The sequence below is a fragment of the Aquarana catesbeiana genome, linkage group LG07 (genome assembly GCF_042186555.1).
Source record: "Aquarana catesbeiana isolate 2022-GZ linkage group LG07, ASM4218655v1, whole genome shotgun sequence".
Classification (NCBI taxonomy): domain Eukaryota; kingdom Metazoa; phylum Chordata; class Amphibia; order Anura; family Ranidae; genus Aquarana; species Aquarana catesbeiana.
Genome location: NC_133330.1, coordinates 111,438,776 through 111,458,058, shown reverse-complemented (window position 1 = coordinate 111,458,058; position 19,283 = coordinate 111,438,776). Strand labels below are relative to the sequence as shown.

Genomic DNA, 19,283 nt, shown 5'->3' with positions numbered 1-19,283 from the left:
GATACACACCCTATTGAAACATAAACATAAACCATAATATCCCAACTCCTTCCGACCCCCTCCCTCATCCCCTCCCCACCTCACTTAAAAACACTAGTTCTTATTTAGGTTTATTGTTGCTATCTGTTAACTTCTTACTTAGGGCTGGGGGAAAAATCGATTTGAATCGAGTTGAGAGGTCTAATCGATTCAAATTTTCAGAAAATCGGTTTTTTTTTTTTTCACCAGGACCGGCGCTGACACCGCACTGGTACTGAGGAGCTGCGGGCAGGAGTTTTTAGGTGAGCCACGGCCTTGCCTAAAAACTCCTGCCTGCAGCTCCCCAGGACCAGCGCTGACACTGCGCCGGTCCTGAGGAGCTGCTGGGCAGGAGTTTTTAGGTGAGGCCGCAGATTCGGCCTAGTCCGCGAGGCCGGACGCCGCGGATTAGGCCGAAGCCGCAGCCTCGCCTAAAAACTCCTGCCCGCAGCGCCTCAGGACCGGCGCGGTGTCCGTCAAAAAAAAAAATTGAATCGTGACTCGTTTTTTTTTTTTTTTTTTTTCTTTTTAAATCACCCAGCTCTATTCTTACTGTCCCATTTATAGATCTATACTCTTAATTCTTTCGCGTAGCTCCATGTTTTTTTAAACTCTTTCCAGTACTCCCACTTATCTTTAGCCCCCTCACTGTTTTCGTCTATACTGTGTCTCAAACATTCCATGTTGTAAGTTTCCTCTACTGAATCTATCCATTCCCATATTAGTGGACTTTCTACTTCTTGCCATTTCCTGGGAATAAGTCTTTTTGCTGCATTTAAGAGGTGAGGTATCAATGATTCCTTATATTGTTTTACTTCTTCTTCCCCTCTGTACAGCAATACTGTCCACGGATCTTCTACAATTTCTTTTTTAGTGATTTCTTTTATAAAATATAAGATCTTTTTCCAAAATTTTTTGGTTTTAGGACAGTGGGCCATTGTTCCTACTTCCTTGCATCCTCGCCAACATTCTGCTGATTTACCATTTTGATATTTACTGATTTTATCTGGGGTTGCATACCACCTGGTTAGGCATTTATAGTTCATTTCAGCTGTTTTGATGTCCACTGCCGAACTGTGGGTTAGTTTCAATATTTTTCCTATAGTGATTTTTATCTCTCTGTGACCCCAATTCCCTTTCCCATTTTTTAATGTATGGCGGGATCTCCACTTCATCCACTGTTAACAGTAGTTTATATAACTTAGAAATTATGTTTTTTGTGTTATCTGCTGTACAAAGCCGTACCGGCGCCGTTAGATCTTCACCTGATCTTATTGAAAGAGGTAAATTCTTAATAAAGTGGTTCAGCTGGAAATACCGCCACTCATCAATCACCCATGAATCTTTATTGTGCTTGAATTCTTGAAAAGATAAAATTTTCCCTTTTTTTTATTATATCTTTTAGTTGTGGCCTTTCTTTTTTTTTTATCCAATTCCTCCTATTGTCTTTTTCCCTGGTGCAAAATATTCATTTTCTTTCAGTGCAATTAAGGGTGAATTATATTTCCCATTGAGTTGTTTGTACGTCGTGTCCCAAATTTTTAAAACATTCCGTGTCAGTGCGTGAGTACTTTTATCTAGTGTTCTATGATGTGGCGGGTTACATAGTAGGTGAGGTTGAAAAAAGACCCAAGTCCATCAAGTCCAACCTATGTGTGTGATTATGTGTCAGTATTACATTATATATCCCTGTATGTTGCAGTCATTCAGGTAAGATATTATTCAGGGTCATTCAGGGTTCCATATTAAATTTCCCAATTGTGCTTTACTAAGTGTTTTTTCTATATTAACCCATCTCTTTTCATTTTTTTTCCCTAAGCCATTCAACAACTCTCGACAGAATAACCGCTTTGTAGTAATTTTGAATGTCGGGGACTGCCAACCCTCCTCTTTTTTTTATCCTGCTTTAGTATTAAGAAGGAGACTCTAGGTTTTTTATATTTCCATATAGAGTTCAAAATTATCGATTTTAATTTTCTAAGGTAAGGTTGTGGTAGGGCTACAGGCAACATCTGGAACTTGTATGTAATCTTTGGTAGGAGGACCATCTTTAGAGTATTAATACGACCTATCCATGATAGTGGTCTACTTATTAGACTTTTACTTTCAGTCTTAATTTCATTCAATAGGGGTATGTAGTTTAATTTATATATCTTCTTCATTGAATTAGCTAGTTTTATTCCCAGATACTTTAGTTCTTTCCTCCAAGAAAATTTGAATTCCTTTTTCAGCGTCTGTTCTTCAAGCTTACTTATATTTATATTTAGGATTTCTGATTTAGCTAAATTTATTTTAAAGTTTGATAATTTACCATATTGTTTTAAAGTTTTTAACAGATTGGGCATTGTGGTCCTAGGATTAGCTATATAAAATAAAACATCATCCGCGAATGCTGCACTTGTATTAGGGTTGTTTCATATTGTAGCAAGTAATGGCTCTAAGGACAGCACGAATAATAGAGGGGATAAGGGACAGCCCTGTCTCGTCCCGTTTTTCATCTCGAAGGGGAGGGACGGTGTTCCATTTATTTTTATAGTTGCTGTAGGGTGGTGATATAGTGTTTTAATCCACCGGATCATTCTTGATCCGACTCCCATAATTTCTAATGTCTGCATCATAAGCCCCCAGTCTACCCTGTCAAAAGCCTTTTCGGCTTTTACTGACTGAGTAGATCTGGGGGCCCACTTTCTTTTATCCTCTGAAGTAGGAGCAGTGTTCTCACCCCGTTATCCCTTCCTTCCCTTCTTGGGGTGAATCCTACCTGGTCAGGGTGAACCAGTGTGTTCATCAGACCTTTCATCCGTCCTGCCAATACTTTAGCATACAGTTTTATGTCTGCATTTAACAGCGATATTGGCCTGTAACTGGAACACAACGTACCGTCCTTCGGGATTACTGTAATCGTTGCAGACAGGGCCTCCCTACTCATTTCATATTCCAGGCCATTCATGTATTGACATAACTTTGGGGTTAAAATTTCTTTATATTTTTTATAATAAAACATTGTAAACCCGTCTGGGCCAGGGCTTTTCCCCAGGGCCGAGTCAGACAGGGCTTTGTTTATTTCCTCCTCCGTTATAGGATTTTCTAGTGACTCCTTTACGTTATCAGTAATCTTTGGTAATCTGGCCGCCTTTTTTAAAAAGTTATGTGTTTTCCCTCTTTTCTCCCCTGGCTGCCCCCCCCCCACCCCCCACCCCCCCTTGATCCACTTAATATAACTTCTTATAGTAGATTTTAAAAGTTTCCACTATTTCTTTTTTTCTTTTGTCGTATGGACCATTTCCACTCTCTTAGTTTGAATTGTTTCTATATAATTTGTCAATTTTTTTCTTTTGTCGCATTCTAGCTAGATATTTACTAGCTTTATTCCCCCACTGATACCTTTCTTTAGCTATTCTATTGAATGTTTTTTTTTGTCTCTTGTTCCATAAGGTCTTTTAATTCATCTCTTTTAAGCACTACTTTTTGGTATGACGCTATATAGTGGCCCTGATGTTTTTTATGTTCTTGTTCGACTTTAGATATTTCTGCAATTAAGTTTTTGATTTTCCCGATCTCTCCTTTTTTTTTTCCCTTGCTCCTACGTCTATCAGGATCCCCCTAATGTAGGCTTTATGAGCCTCCCATAGGGTGGACCCCGATATCTCTTCGGTATCATTTTTTGCAAAGTAGTATTCAAGTTCCTTTTCCACAATTCCTGAGCCAACCTTGTCTCGTAGAAGATCTTCATTTAATCGCCAAGTAAAGGGTTGTCTATAATTCCCGGGTACTGTCATTTTCATTTTCACTGGGGCATTGTCCGATAGCGTAGTTATTTCGATACTAGTATCTATTACCCATTCTAGGGCTCTATGGTCAACCAGTATATAATCTATCCTTGAGTGTGTCCCGTGTACAGGGGAGTAAAATGTATAATCTTGTACTTTAGGGTAAAAAATCCTCCATGTGTCCAGCAATTGACACCTGTACAGTTTGTGTTTTATCATTTTTAGTTGTACGTTATTCATCCCCTGCACCCGGGACATACTATCTATTTCTAGTTCCATACAGAGATTCATATCTCCCATTAAAATCACATGTCCCCTCTTAAAGTCCATCAACTTCTCCAGGGTATTTTTAAGAAATTTTATCGGGTTCCTATCGGGGGCGTAAATGTTTGCCAGTGTATATTCCATTTCGCTTAATCTGCCTTTTAGGAAGAGAAATCTTCCTTCTGTGTCGGTCATCCTTTCTTCCAATTTAAACCAAATTCCTTTTGAAAACCCTATTGCCACCCCCTTGCTCTCTTTGTAATTGTATCTCCATAATAGCATGTCGGGAAATTTCTGGAGTATAATTTCACGTTTGATTCATGTGATAAGTGGGTCTTTTGGAGAAAGACCACCTCTGCCCCATACCGCTTTAGTTCTTTTAGCATCTAGTGTCTCTTAGTGGGTGTGTTTAATCCCCTTACGTTATAAGTCATAAAATTTATAGTTGTCATCTCATTTTTTCCTGGTTTCTTATGTGGAACTGTCTTCACCTGTCTATAACGGGGCTTTTACAATCTTTTTTGTAAACGACGTGAGGTATCCCCATCCCCCCCTTCCCCCATCCCCCTTCCCCACCCCACCCCACCCCCACCCCCTGGCCCCAAACAGGCCACTAGATCGTCGAAGGCCCTGGATACCATGACCCTCTCCAAATCTCAATCTCCTGAGGTGAGGCTCCGAGTGTGCCATCCCACCCCCCCCCCCCCCACCATATTAAGTTGGGTTTATTGGGGTGGTGGGCCGGCCACTCACTCAACACCCAACCAGGGTCAGCCTTTCTCGACCTCCCTCAACCGTTCCTCCCCACCACTCACTCCCCCCACCCTCCAAAACCATCCTCTTGAGCAATTTCTACTATTTTTATTTTAGGCTATACTCCTGTTCATTGCCCTCTTCCCATTATAATGCCCACACTTCATCAGTCCAGCCCGGCAGCTCTGGCACCTGTAGATCTAATTTATTACAGAATTCCGCCAGTTCTTCAGGGAATCTTAGCCAGACTGATCTTCCCTCTTTGAAGCCCAACAAACATGCTGGGTAACCCCAGCTGTACTTAATATCCTGTGCTCTCATCCGCTCCAGCAGGGGTTTCAAGGGTCGCCTTGCCAGCGTTTCTGGTGCCAGGTCGGTGAAAATTTGTAGCTCAAAACCAGCACACACCGGAACGCCAGCCTGCCTTGGGAGATCTGGGAGATCTGCTAGTTGGTCTCCACAGGTCCAACGAGAGCCTCAGGAATCAGGATTAGGGTGGTGGGGGACGGGGTTGGGGGGGGCTGATCTCAGTCCCCACGCTCCGCCGCTCTGCACAACCCAGTAGTTTCACCCACTGTCATGCAGACGTGCGGCATCCGAGCATGCGGGTTCCGGAAATGGCCGATGGGGGTGTCGTCTGCAGCCACAGCACCTCTCCTCCCCTTTCCTCTTCCTTGCGTCCGCCAAGGCTCTCCCCAGGATGGCGCCCACTCGTGCACTAGCCGACACGCCCGGGCCCCTCCCTCCGTGACCAATGTCACGTCCTCACATCCTCACGTCCATTCCTTGAAAGACCCTGTTGACAAGAAATTGTAGTCATTATTAAAGGCTTCCTTTTCTTTGGCCAGTTCAGCTATTCAGCCAGCTGTAGCAGCAGTTGGTATCTGCCAGTCTGTAAAGGATCAGATCAGACCACCTGACGGGCCTAACCTAGGATGATCTGCCTGAAAATAAGGTAGATATTCCTTGAGCGCTGTGTTTTGCTTTTGCTGCCTTAAAGGATTCAATACAGCAGGTTTCTCGTTTGGCTCTCTTGTCTGTACATAATATATGGCAGACTTTTGTGGCTTAAGAACTGGTCAGCCAAGCTTCCTTGTAAGAAGTTATTGGCAGGTTTCCCCTTTCATGGGGAATGTTTATTTGGTGATCATTTAAACAAATATATAGTTGTGCTCATAAGTTTACATACAAAGAGGAAAAACAGACAGCGCAAAACCAAAATCAAAACCCAGTAGCTGAACACTGAAGGCCAATATAAAATCCTCAGTTAAAACTCTCAAAATAAAGCAGTGCAGCACTTAAAGGAACAAATACATATAATAAATATGAGGAAAAGTCCCAAAATATATCTTGATCCGATGAAATGGATAATTGTCCACTAGTAGAAAGGAAACTCCTCAGATAGTGAGAAAAAGGTGTAGTGATAAGATATACTTGACATTCGTGTATCAACACCACTGTGTTCCACCACCAGAAGTAGAGGCCGCTCACCTTATTGAGTAGACCTTCTGCGCTAACAGATAGGTCACTCATGCAGTCCCTTCCACAGGGTAATGATAGAGATGAAAGGGCTGATCACATATGTTTTCCCCAAGAATTGCAGTATCCAAATGTCAATCTCATCAGCAGGTATAAATCTTGTTAAAATAAAATGACAGGACATAGTGCTCTCCATATGATAAAAAGGTGAATTTATTAAATAAAAAACGTTACTCACAAAGATAGCACTGAATCCCAGTGCAGGAATATAGGACATATAGAAATAAAACCAGATAGGTGGCTGTACTGACGTCACGGAGCCCCTCACACGCGTATCGTCTGTGGGTAAGGACTTCCTCAGTGAATCTGATTGTGGGCCTGTGCGTCAGTTCTTATATTTGATACTGGTTCATCAAACAATTCATCAGGAAACAGAACCCACCCCTCCAATCAGAACCCAAATGAATGGCCCTACCTTATTGTTGACTGGGGTTTAGGGTTTGGACATAACAGAGGATCTGATAGGGCACTAACATGTAAGCACCTCCGTTAACCTCCTTACTAAATACTACGTCGTCATCAGCTGCCATACCTTCCATAACCTGAACATTATCATTTCCGGGTGGAGGGAGACCCACATCCTCCCATGACAGCTAATGCTCAGTCATCCTAGGGGCGAGCCCGCCCCAGTAAAAATGCCTCCCTATAGACAGAGGCAAACGCGTGACCGCGCTCAGCGATCTGCCCACAGCCTCCACGTCACATATACGCTCAAAATAATTATAAGAGATCAGGCAGGTCTCCCTAGCGACGGGGACGGAAGGAGTGTTCGTGCTGAGCGATCAGCCCATGCCACACGCAAGCTCAAATGAAATAGAGACCTGCGTGAGTAATCAAGCAAGTCTCCATGGTGACTGAAATCAGCCGCACAACGATAATAAGGACAAAGATCCACAACAAAACCTACAATGATTAGAAATAATTAAAATGGAATAAAAAAAGGATAATGACCCAAATAGAAAGGGGGACAACCGAAAGGGCTTAACAAAAAGCTATTGGGAAAACTAACTAAAAGGTCACCCCCCCATCCCAACCTGTAATTATTTCTAATCATTGTAGGTTTTGTTGTGGATCTTTGTCCTTATTATCGTTGCGCGGCTGATTTCAGTGCTGCTTCCCCGTCACCATGGAGATTGGCTTGATTACTCACGCAGGTCTCCATTTAATTTGAGCTTGTGTGTGTTGTGAGCGGATCGCTCAGCACGAACACGCCTTCCGTCCCTGTCGCTAGGGAGACCTGCCTGATCTCCTATAATTATTTTGAGCATATATGTGACGTGGAGGCTGTGGGCGGATCGCTGAGCGCGGTCACGCCGTCTGCCTCTGTCTATAGGGAGGCGTTTGTACGGGGGGCGGGCTCTCCCCTAGGATTACTGAGCGTCAGCTGTCATGGGAGGATGTGGGTCTCCCTCCACCCGGAAATGATAACGTTCAGGTTATGGAAGGTATGGCAGCTGATGATGACGTAGTATTTAGTCAGGAGGTTAACAGAGGTGCTTACATGTTAGTGCCCTATCAGATCCTCTGTTATGTCCAAACCCTAGACCCCAGTCACCAATAAGGTAGGTCCATTCATTTGGGTTCTGATTGAAGGAGGGGTAGGTTCTGTTTCCTGATGAATTGTTTGATGAACCAGTATCAAATATAAGAGCTGACGCACGGGCCCCCAATCAGATTTGCTGAGGAAGTCCTTACCCACGGACGATACGCGTGCGAGGGGCTCCGTGACGCCAGTACAGCCACCTATCTGGTTTTATTTCTATATGTCCTATATTCCTGCACTGGGATTCAGTGCTATCTTTGTGAGTAACGTTTTTTATTTAATAAATTCACCTTTTTATCATATGGCGAGCACTATGTCCTGTCATTTTGTTTTAACATGATTTATACCTGCTGATGAGATTGACATTTGGATACTGCAAGTCTTGGGGAAAACATATGTTGTCAGCCCTTTCATCTCTATCATTACCCTGTGGAAGGGACTGCATGAGTGACCTATCTGTTAGCGCAGAAGGTCTACTCAATAAGGTGAGCGGCCTCTACTTCTGGTGGTGGAACACAGTGGTGTTGATACACGAATGTCAAGTTTATCTTATTACTGCACCTTTTTCTCACTATCTGAGGAGTTTTCTTTCATAAGTTTACATAACCTGGCAGAATTTGATTTCTTGGACATTTTTCAGAGAATATGAATGATAACACAAAAACTTTTCTTTCATTCATGGTTAGTGTGTGGCTGAAGCCATTTATTGTCAATCAACTGTGTTTACTCTTTTTAAATCATAATCATAACACAAACTACCCAAATGACCCTGATCAAAAGTTTACATACCCCAGTTCTTAACCACTTCAGCCCCGGAAGAATTTACCCCCTTCCTGACCAGAGCACTTTTTGCGATTCGGCACTGCGTCGCTTTAACTGACAATTGCACGGTCGTGTGACGTGGCTCCCAAACAAAATTGACGTCCTTTTTTTTCCCACAAATAGCTTTCTTTTGGTGGTATTTGATCGCCTCTGCGGTTTTTATTTTTTGTGCTATAAACAAAAATAGAGCGACAATTTTGGAAAAAAATGCATTATTTTTTACTTTTTGCTATAATAAATATCCCCCAAAAATATATTAAAAAAAATGTTTTTCCTCAGTTTAGGCCGATACATATTCTACATATTTTTGGTAAAAAAATCACAATAAGCGATTATTGATCGGTTTGCGCAAAAGTTATAGCGTTTACAAAATAGGGGATAGTTTTATGGCATTTTTATTAATTTTTTTTTTTTTTTTTCATGGCAGCGATCAGCGATTTTTATCGTGACTGCGACATGGCGGACACATCGGACATTTTTGACACATTTTTGGGAAGATTATCATTTATACAGCAATCAGTGCTATAAAAATGCACTGATTCCTGTGTAAATGACACTGGCAGTGAATGGGTTAACCACTAGGTGGCAGTGTAGGGGTTAAGTGTGTCCTAGGGGCGTGTTTCTAACTGTCAGGGGGATGGGCTGTGTGTGTGTGACGTCACTGATCTCTGCTCCGATGACAGGGAGCAGAGATCGAGTGACACTGTCACTAGGCAGAATGGGGAGATGCTGTTTACATCAGCATCTCCCCGTTCTTCCTCCCCGTGAGGCGATCGCGGGTATCCCTGCGGCGATCGAGTCCGTGGGACCCGCGACCTGACTCACGGAGCTTGCCGCGGGCGCCCGCTGGCCGCCTCTTAAAGGGCAACGTACAGGTACGTGGTTTTGCCTGTATGAGCCCTTCTGCCGCAGTATATCTGCGTGAGGCGGTCGGCAAGCGATTAATCCTGTGTATTGCCACCTTTTAACATCAATGACAGCTTAAAGTCTTTTGTGGTGTTTGTGGATGAGGCTCTTTATCTTTTCAGATAGTAAAGCTGCCCATTCCTCTTGGTAAAAAGCCTCCAGTTCCTGTGAATTCTTGGGCTGTCATGCATGAACGGTTTGAGATCTCCCAAGAGTGGCTCATTGATAGAAAGTTTGAGGTTTGTCTCTGTGCTGTTTGGCGTATTGTAAGCAAGATACTTTGTGGCATTTGTGTAGTAATGGCTTTCTTCTGGCGACTCGACCATGCCGCCCATCTTTCTTCAAGTGCCTCTTTATTGTATATCTTGAAACAGCCACACCGCATGTTTTCAGAGAGTCCTGTATTTCACCTGAAGTTATTTGTGGTTTTTCTTTGCATCCCGAACAGTTTTCCTGGCAGTTGTGGGTGAAATTTTAGTTGGTCTACCTCACCGTGGTTTGGTTTCAACAGAACCCCTCATTTTCCACTTCTTGATTAGAGTTTGAACACTGCTGATTGGCATTCTCAATTCCTTGGATATCTTTTTATATCCCTTTCCTGTTTTATACAGTTCAACTACCTTTTCTTGCAGATCCTTTGACGATTCTTTTGCTTTCCCCATGACTCAGAATCCAGGAACGTCAGTGCAGCACTGGATGAAAGATGCAAGGGTCTGTCAGGAGTCCAGAAACTCGTTGACCTTTTATACACACACACACACACACTAATTACAAGCAAACAGATAACAGGTGAGGATGGTTACCTTTATTAGCCATTCAAACCCCTTTGTGTCAATTTGTGTGTATGTTATCAGGCCAAAATCACCAGGGTATGCAAACTTTTTATCAGGGTCATTTGGGTAGTTTCTGTTGTCATTATGATTTAAAAAGAGTAAACACAGTTGATTGATAATAAATGGCTTCAGCCAAACACTAACCATGAGTGAAAGAAATGTTTTTGTGTTATCATTCATATTCTCTGAAAAATGGCCAAGAAATCATAAATTCTGTCAGGGTTTGTGAACTTATGAGCACAACTGTATCCAAAAGATTTCCGGAGGGAAGAGTTCTCTACTGCCTGTTAAGAAAAGCACCAGGCTTCCCTGGTTTAAAACCTCAGGGACTGCTTTCTCAAATCTCTCAGTGCCAAGGCAGTTCCGGCGCCAACCGGGTGCTAGGGCCAGGGGCAAGCCGCAAGGCCAGGGCCAGAAAAATCCCTGGGTCCAAAATTCTTCTAAACACAGCACCAAGCCCTCCTTTTGAGGGGACGCCCCCACACCATCGCGTGGGGAAAGGCTGCTGCACTTTGCAGACATTTGGAGAACAATAGTTCAGGACGAGTGGGTCACCTCAACTATATCCCGCGGTTACAAGCTGGAGTTGTGGGGGGTTCCCCCTCAGGTTTTTAAGATCCGGCATTCCCTCGGATCCTCCAAAAAGAGACTTATTGTTTCAGGCACTACATCATTTAGTGCATCAAGGAGTGATTGTAGAGGTTCCTGTACCCGAAAGGGGCGCGGGGGTTTTACTCAAACCTATTTACAGTTCAAAAACCAAACAGGGACACAAGGCCCATTTTGGACCTAAGATCCCCGAACCAGTATCTATTGATCCAGTCCTTTCAGATGGAGTCTGTCCGCTCAGTAGTAGCCTCACTCCAGATGGGAGACTTTCTAGCCTCCATCGATATAAAGGACGCATATTAACACGTACCTATCTTTCAACCTCATCAGAGGTTCCTGCGATTTGCAGTAGAGGAATGTCTTTTTCAGTTTGTGGCTCTACCCTTCAGGCTTGCTACAGCTCTCTGGATGTTTCCAAAGGTCCTAGCACCAGTACTGTGTTTTTTAAGGGCCCAAGGGATCCTGGACAACCTCCTGCTCAGAGGTCACTCACTACAGGCTCTAGAACAGAGCATAACATGCACAGTGCGGTATTTGGAAAGCTTAGGGTGGATCATAAATACCGAAAAGTCAACCTTGAGACCAGCTCAAAGTCTAAAGTATTTAGGTCTGATCTAAGATACAGTCCAAGCAAGAGTATTCTTGCCACCTGCGAGGATCTGTGCCCTGAAGGATCAGGTGTGTCAGATAAGGGGCACCAGACAACCCTCCATTCGGCTCTGTATGAGTCTTCTAGGGAGAATGATATCCTCATTCAAGGCGGTGCCCTATGCCCATTTCCATTCCAAGCCTCTACAACAAGACATCTTGTTGGCTTGGAACAGGAGAGGACAAGCCCTGGATAATCCAATGTTCTTATCTCCTCGGGCACGCTTAAGCTTAAACTGGTGGTTGCAGGATCAGAACTTGCAAAAGGGAAGATCCTTCCTGCCGGTAACTTGGAGAGTACTGACTACAGATGCCAGTGTCTCAGGCTGGGGAGCCACCCTAGAAGGGCTCACAGTTCAGGGGCAATGGGCAAGGACAGAACAGATCCTGCCCATCAAGTTCCTGTAATTTTGGGCAGTCATCTAGCCCTACGGTCCTGGACGGCGGAGCTTCAGGACTGCCCTATCAGGGTTCAGTCTGACAATGCCACTGCGATTACCTATATAAATCACCAGGGCGGTACCAGGAGTTGTTCAGCTCTGAAGGAGGTGAACCACATACTAACCTGGGCAGAGGGACATGTGCCAATTCTATCGGCGGCAGTCCATATCCCGGGAGTAGAGAACTGGAAGGCAGATTATCTCAGCCACCAGCAGATCTGCCCGGGGGAGTTCCAGGAAATTTGCCAATGTTGGGGCTGGCCAGAGGTCGACCTACTGGCATCCAGGTTCAACAACAAGCTACAGCAGTTTGTTTCCCGAACAAGAGATCCTCTTGCAATCGGAGCAGATGCTCTGGTAGTTCCATGGAGCCAGTAAGCCCTGGTTTATGCTTTCCCTCCGATCCCTCTCCTTCCACATTTGTTGCGCAGGATTCAGAGAGAGGGAGACCCAGTCATTCTGGTGGCACCAGCCTGGCCCAGAAGGTCCTGGTTCCCGGAGATTTTGAGACTGACAATAGACGGGCCATGGACAATTCCACGTCGCCCCAATCTACTGTCTTGAGGTCCTATATTCCACCCCAATTTACAGTCTCTAAATTTGACAGCATGGCTATTGAAGCCAGGGTGTTAAAGGAACGTGGCAGCTCGAGACCAGTGGTGTCTACCCTAGTGAATGCTAGAAAAGCTGTCACTAGGAAGATCTATCATAAGGTCTGGAAGATTGCTTGGTGTGAAGCCAAAAAATGGCATCCTCGGAAATACGTGATTGGGAGAATTCACTTTTCTACGGTCAGCTGTGGAATTCAAATTGGCTTTGAGTACAATTGGAGGTCAAGTTTTGGCCCTATCAGTATTCTTCCAAAGGCCTTTAGCCTCACATTCACTGATCTGAACCTTTATGCAGGGGGAAACTTAGTTGCTTCCCTCCCATTAGGTCACCTATGTGTCCTTGGGACTTGAACTTGGTGCTGTCTGTGTTACAGAAACAACCATTTGAGCCTATCAAGGAAAGTCCATTAGACTTGCTGTCACGCAAGCTAGCCTTCCTGATGGCCATCACCTGGGCTAGAAGGGTGTCGGAGTTGGCGGCCCTTTCGTGCAGAGAACCATACTTGATCCTACACCACAACAGGGTCGTGTTATGACCTGTTCCATCCTTTTTGCCAAAAGTGGTGTCGGCCTTTCATTTAACTGCTTGCCAACCGCTGCACACACATATACAAAGGCAAAATGGCACAGGCAGGCAAATGGGCGTACAGGTACGTCCCTTTAAATTTGCCACCTTTCGGGCTCCGTGATTGCATTGTGGAGAGGTAGAACGAGGAGATACCTATGTAAACAAGGCATTTCTCCGTTCTGCCTTGTCATAACAGAGATCTACTGCTCTCTGTCATCGGGAGCAGTGATCGCTGTCATGTCCTAGGTAGCTCATCCCCTCCCCACAGTTAGAATCACTCCCTAAGACACACTTAACCCCTTGAACGCCCCCTAGTGTTTAACCCCTTCCCTGACAGTTTTTATAGCACTGATCGCTGTATAAATGACAAGGTCCCAAAATAGTGTCAAGTGTCCGATGTGTCCGCCATAATGTCACAGTCACAATAAAAATCGCAGATTGCCGCCATTACTAAAAAATAAAAAAATTTAAAAAATGCCATAAAACTATACCCTATTTTGTAAACACTATAACTTTTGCGCAAACCAATCAATATAGGCTTATTGCGATTTATTTATTTAATTTTTTTTACCAAAAATTTGTAGAAGAATACATATCGGTCTAAACTGAGGGAAAAAAATAGTTATTTTTATTTATTTTTGGGGAATATTTATTATAGCAAAAAGTAAAAAATATTGCTTTTTTTTTCAAAATTGCTCTTTTTTTGTTTATAGCGCAAAAAATAAAAACTGCAGAGTTGATCAAATACCACCAAAGAAAGCTCTATTTGTGGGGAAAAAAGGACGTCAATCTTCCAGGGCTGAAGTGGTTAAATCAGGACATTATTTTGCCTTCTTTTTTCTCTGTCTCGTTCGGCGGAAAAGAGACGACTGCATTCTTTGGACGTTGTCCGGGCAGTCAAGGTTTATTTGTCTAGATCTGCAGAGATCCGTGGATCAGACTCTTTTTTTGTTTTACCAAAAGGACCCAAGAAGGGGCAGGCAGCTTCCAAAGCTTCCATTGCCAATTGGGTCCATCAATTGGTCATTCAGGCCTATGGTCTGAAACGTAAAGCTCCTCCCTTTAGGGTGAGAGCTCATTGTACCAGGGGTGTAGGAACCTCCTGGGCTTTTCGCCATTAGGTATCTGTGGCTCAGATTTGTAAGGCTGCTACCTGGTTTTCAGTGCATAAGTTCACAAAATTTTATCAAGTGGATGTTCGAGCAACCAAGGATTCGGCTTTCGACTGCAGTGTACTGCGGGCTGCCGTATAAGGTCTGATGGCTATTTTTTGGCAGGGTGTCTCCCTCCCCTCAAAGCTATTGCTCTGGGATGTCCCAGCAGGTAATGAATATTAGCCTAACTCTGTGTCCCATGATGTATGCAAAAGAAAATAGGATTTTTTCATCATACTTACCTGTAAAATCCTTTTTTTTTTTTTTTTTTTTTTTTTTTTTTTTTAGTACATCATGGGACACAGAGGTCCCTCCCCTCTTTTTGAGGATTCAGTGCTTGCTACAAAACTGAAGTACTTCCTTATGGGAGGGGTTATATAGGGGGTCACTTCCTGTATAAAGACCTTTGGTCTTCCAGTGTCCATGCACCTGGAGATGAATTATAACTCAGCAGGTAATGAATATTAGCCTAACGCTGTGTCCCATGATATACTCGAAGAAAAGGATTTTACAGGTAAGTATGACACAAAAAATCCTATTTTTCCCAGTTACAATAATAATATTACTAACAGGAAATTTCAGGTGTTACTTACAGGCTTGAAGACTCCTGTTATAATCTCCTGTTTTCAACTCACCACTTAGTCAAATTTCCACTTTTTCTAAGTTCGATCAAGCAAAAAGTGCAAGAGCAAGGATAAGGAAGCGGGTTTTACCGGCATCCAATTCACATGTCAGACTGTGACTGGCTCTTAATGAAGCCGGTTCACACAGCTCCGGGACGGCTGAGGAGCGAATTGCATAGGAGTCCTGTGTGTCTTCTGGTCCGTTTCAGGTCCAAATTCAGCCAAACATTTGTACTAAAATCGGACCTGAAACAATGAACAGGGACGCTCCCCCGAACCCCGGCTGAGAGCCGCTCCACACGGCAGTGTGAACCAAGCCAGAAGGTGGACATAGATGGGTATTTTTATTTATTTTTTGTTCAACTAGTGTTGAATGAAAAAACAAAACCTAACCGATTCCTACATTTCCTCCATCCTTAGAAACTAGGTGAATGGCGCAGTGCAGTTCACCTGCACCCGCTGCTGTCAGAATACACTGAACAACGGCTTCAGCCACTGATCTAAATGTTTTCCAGCATCCATTTGATCAAATGGTCCCCGCGGGACTGGCCAAATTTCAGTCACTCTATTGCCAGCTTTAGGAAACCTTTCTCCATTGCCTGGATGTGGTAAAGGCCGTCAAGGTTTATCCTCCTGCCACTACTTTAGACAGGTTCCTTGTTTCATTCTGAAAGGTCCCATTAGTGGTTTTGACAGGTTATTATGCAGGTCTGTGTGCTTCAAAATAAGTGATTCACCTGGCCTTTATTGAGTCCATTGAGGGGCAAAGCTCCCCACTCTCCTTTTGTGCTTTCTTCTGTGGCTTGCTACACCTGAGCAGGTATGAGGTGTTATAGCCTGTAGGCCAGTGGTGGTCAACTTTCTTTATATAGAGGGCCTCAAGTGCGGCTCCTCAACATCAACAAAGGGGTGCACATACCTTTCAGTGAATATTCAGTGTCAGACAGCAGACGCATAACAAGATATGATCAAAGACTGTGGACAAAATGGTCATATATTGCAGACATGTTACAAGAGATGGTCAGCGAAAGCAGATGTGCTACAGGAGACAGTCGGAGACCGCGGGAGACGGTCAGAGACCCCATGCGCGATGCGGGAGACTGTCGGACCGCAGGCGCGGTGCGGGAAATGGTCAGAGACCGCAGGTGATGGTGAACATGCTATAGGAATTGTTGGAGACGAGCTTCAGAAAACAGTCAAACTGGAACCATGTTACATCAGGCTGCTAGAAATCACTATTATCTTTGGGGAATTGGAAAACACAGATTAGGTGCTGCAGGGGCCCAAAGGGCTGCACAAAAGTGCCAAAGGGCTGCATGTTGGGCACCAGGGCTCTAAGGGATTCAGTTTCTGTGTGTTTGGTGTCCATTTCTCTTGTAGTCAACAATGCAGTATAACCCTAGGTTTTAGGCAATTTACTTAAATTGACTTGGAGAAGAGAATTTTACAATGAATATAAAAACCCAACCATTTCAAGTAAGATTCTGTTCACTCTATCTTTGAATTATGGCTTTACTCTTTCTTGTCAGTGCTGGATCTGCAGCAGCTTTTTGACATGTGCAATAAGAGCAACAGCACAGCAGAGAAACCTGGGAAGCCAACAGTAGGAGTCCAGAAAGATACTGAAAAACAAATTCTGATGCCAACGGATTATGCTGATCTTATGGTAAAATGTTTCTCTTTCAAGCTTTTAGGTTGTTGGCAAACAATCGGGTATTTCTGTAGGCTTTGTTCTGTTTAATCTCTTTTTCGATATTCCTTAAAGGCTGGCTTCCACTGCTATCTCTGTGGAAAGAACAGCAATAGTGAGAAGCAGTGGCGGAAACACATTCAATCAGAGAAGCATAAGGACCGTGTGTTCACCCTGGAAAGTGAAGACAGTCCCTGGAAGTATCGCTTCCCAGCAGGGGAGTTCAAGTTATGTGAGAGGTGAGTGTGCCGATAATGTTCTAAGAGTTGTATATAAATAAGCCTACCCCCAACCTTGGAGGTTTTGAACAGCTAGACCCCAGGTTTATTTTAACTTCCCCATAGGAAGTTTCTTTGTAGCTTCAGTGAGATGGCTAGCCTAGCAAGGCACATATGTGCCACTGTTAGGCCATTGGTTCATTGTGTCAGAAGAAAAACTGCACCAAACAAGTAAAGACAGGTATAATTAGTGTCCACCTGGAGCACCCAGAATGCGGTGCAGCTGTGCATGGTAGCCAATCAGTTTTCTAACTTCAGCTTGTTCAACTAAGCTTTGATAATAAAACCTGGAAGCTGATTAGTTTCTATGCAGAGCTGCAGCAGATTTTGCATGCTCCAGTTTTAGTATCTTTTGTGTTCTTTTAATTGCAACTTTTTATGCATTGACCTATCTACATAGATTTCGATATGTCCAGCCAAAGATTCAGCTGTATCTACTGACAGTTTAACTCAGGCACAGAAGTTGAATCCAATGCAATCTTGCTTCACAAGTTACATCACATAGGGTGTTTTCCATTTTTTTGAGATGTAAGAGGACAATAACTTTCTAAACCTAGCTTCTGTGTTTAGCAGAAACTATTTGAGGAACATAAGAACATTAGGCAGCGTCTAACTAGAACTGCAAAAGCTAGTGTAAAAACAAAGTGGAAGCAGGGAACATACCAAATGCACACAATAAAATTTGTAGTGATGCAGAACTGCCACTGCATGTAAGTAGTCCCCACAAAATACTAACATAATATGATATATCGAAGACCGTAAAATACGTATCGGTGTGACACAGCACTTCCCACCTGATATAGGCAAACATAAGACGCAAGAAAGGTAAAGTGTTAGATGAATCCCTAGAATAACCAATTTTTGAGTCAGAGAGCCTACAATATGTCAAAACTTCAAGTAACCCAATTGTAATCCGCTGGATAAACAGAACAAGTTGTCAAGTTGAAACTTTGATGTCCTTGAGCAGTTCTTCAAGATATCAGGTCACGTCTCCAAAGGTGGGGAAACCTGCAAGGTCTCATCTATCGGCTAAAAAGTCTCTCTAGTTTGTTGAGGAAATTCCTTGACAAGTCTAGAAGACTCCACGTGAAAAAAGGGGATGTTCATGCACAATGACAGATGTAGATGACTTTGATGAGTTTCTTAGGCTTTTCTTTGCTAGCAGAATTCCAAGCATGAGGCTTGCATTGTCATATGTATCTTAAGAGACAAATCTGCAGCTAGGTTGTAGGTTTGATGATTTGACAAGTGTAGCCTAAGTGGTGGTAGAACTAGCCTAGCGTTGCAGCTGGTTGTCCACGAGCAATTTGAATATGTCGATTCAGTAGGGAAGTAGTTAAATAGTCAGGTTGAAAAAAGACACTAGTCCATCTAGTTCAACCAATAAAAAAACACACACACAGTGTGTACATAAATACTATCCTATACCCATTGTTTATCCAGAAAAAGGCAAAAAAAAAAAGCATGATCCAATAATTCCTTTATGCATCCAGCTTTTTTTTTAAACGATCTGCTGAGCTGGCCAGAACCAGTTCCTGAGGGAGTCTATTCCACATTTTCACCACTTTTACTGTGAAGAAGCCTTTTGGTATGTGAAGGTCAATTCTCTTTACCTCCAGACATAAAGAGTGCCCCCTTGTCCATTGTAAAGACCTGAACATTAATAACGCTACACCATGTTCACTATATGAACCACTGATGTACTTTCTCCAGTTTGCCGATATCCTTTTTGTAAACTGGTGCCCACATTTGAATTGCATCTTTTAGATGAGGTCTTGTTACTGATTTGTACAAGGTAAATTTATGTTGTCTCTCTGCCTGGAGTCTGTACCTTTGTTGATGAAAAAAAGTATTTTGGTAGCTTTAGAAACAGCAGCTTGCGGCTATTAAGTCTATGATCTACCAGAACACCCAGATCCTTCTCCACCATTCACTACAGCTGTTCTCCTAGTGTGTATGATGCATGTTTTAACCCCTCAAGTGCATAATTTTACATTTATCAACATTAACTACCTCAATACTGGGCACCTTCACCCCCTTCCTTCCCAGACCAATTTTCAGCTTTCCATGCTCTCGCACTTTCAATGACAATCACTCAGTCATGCTACACTGTACCCAAATTAAATCTTTTTTAATTGTTCACACAAATAGAGCTTTCTTTTGGTGGTATTTATTCACCTCTAGGTTTTTCATTTTTTGCAATATAAGCGTAAA

General features: G+C 43.2%; 1 protein-coding gene across 4 annotated transcripts in view; it reads left to right on the top strand.

Annotated features, from left to right (window-relative positions):
* Nucleotides 1–19,283, top strand: part of ZC3H7B (zinc finger CCCH-type containing 7B) — a 560,902-nt gene that overhangs the window by 464,996 nt on the left and 76,623 nt on the right. For all 4 annotated transcript variants that reach the window (XM_073592637.1, XM_073592638.1, XM_073592636.1 and 1 more), the window contains 2 exons: nucleotides 16,631–16,767; nucleotides 16,867–17,030. In XM_073592637.1, coding sequence (XP_073448738.1) covers nucleotides 16,631–16,767; nucleotides 16,867–17,030 — 301 coding nt within the window. The remainder of the gene's footprint in view (nucleotides 1–16,630; nucleotides 16,768–16,866; nucleotides 17,031–19,283) is intronic.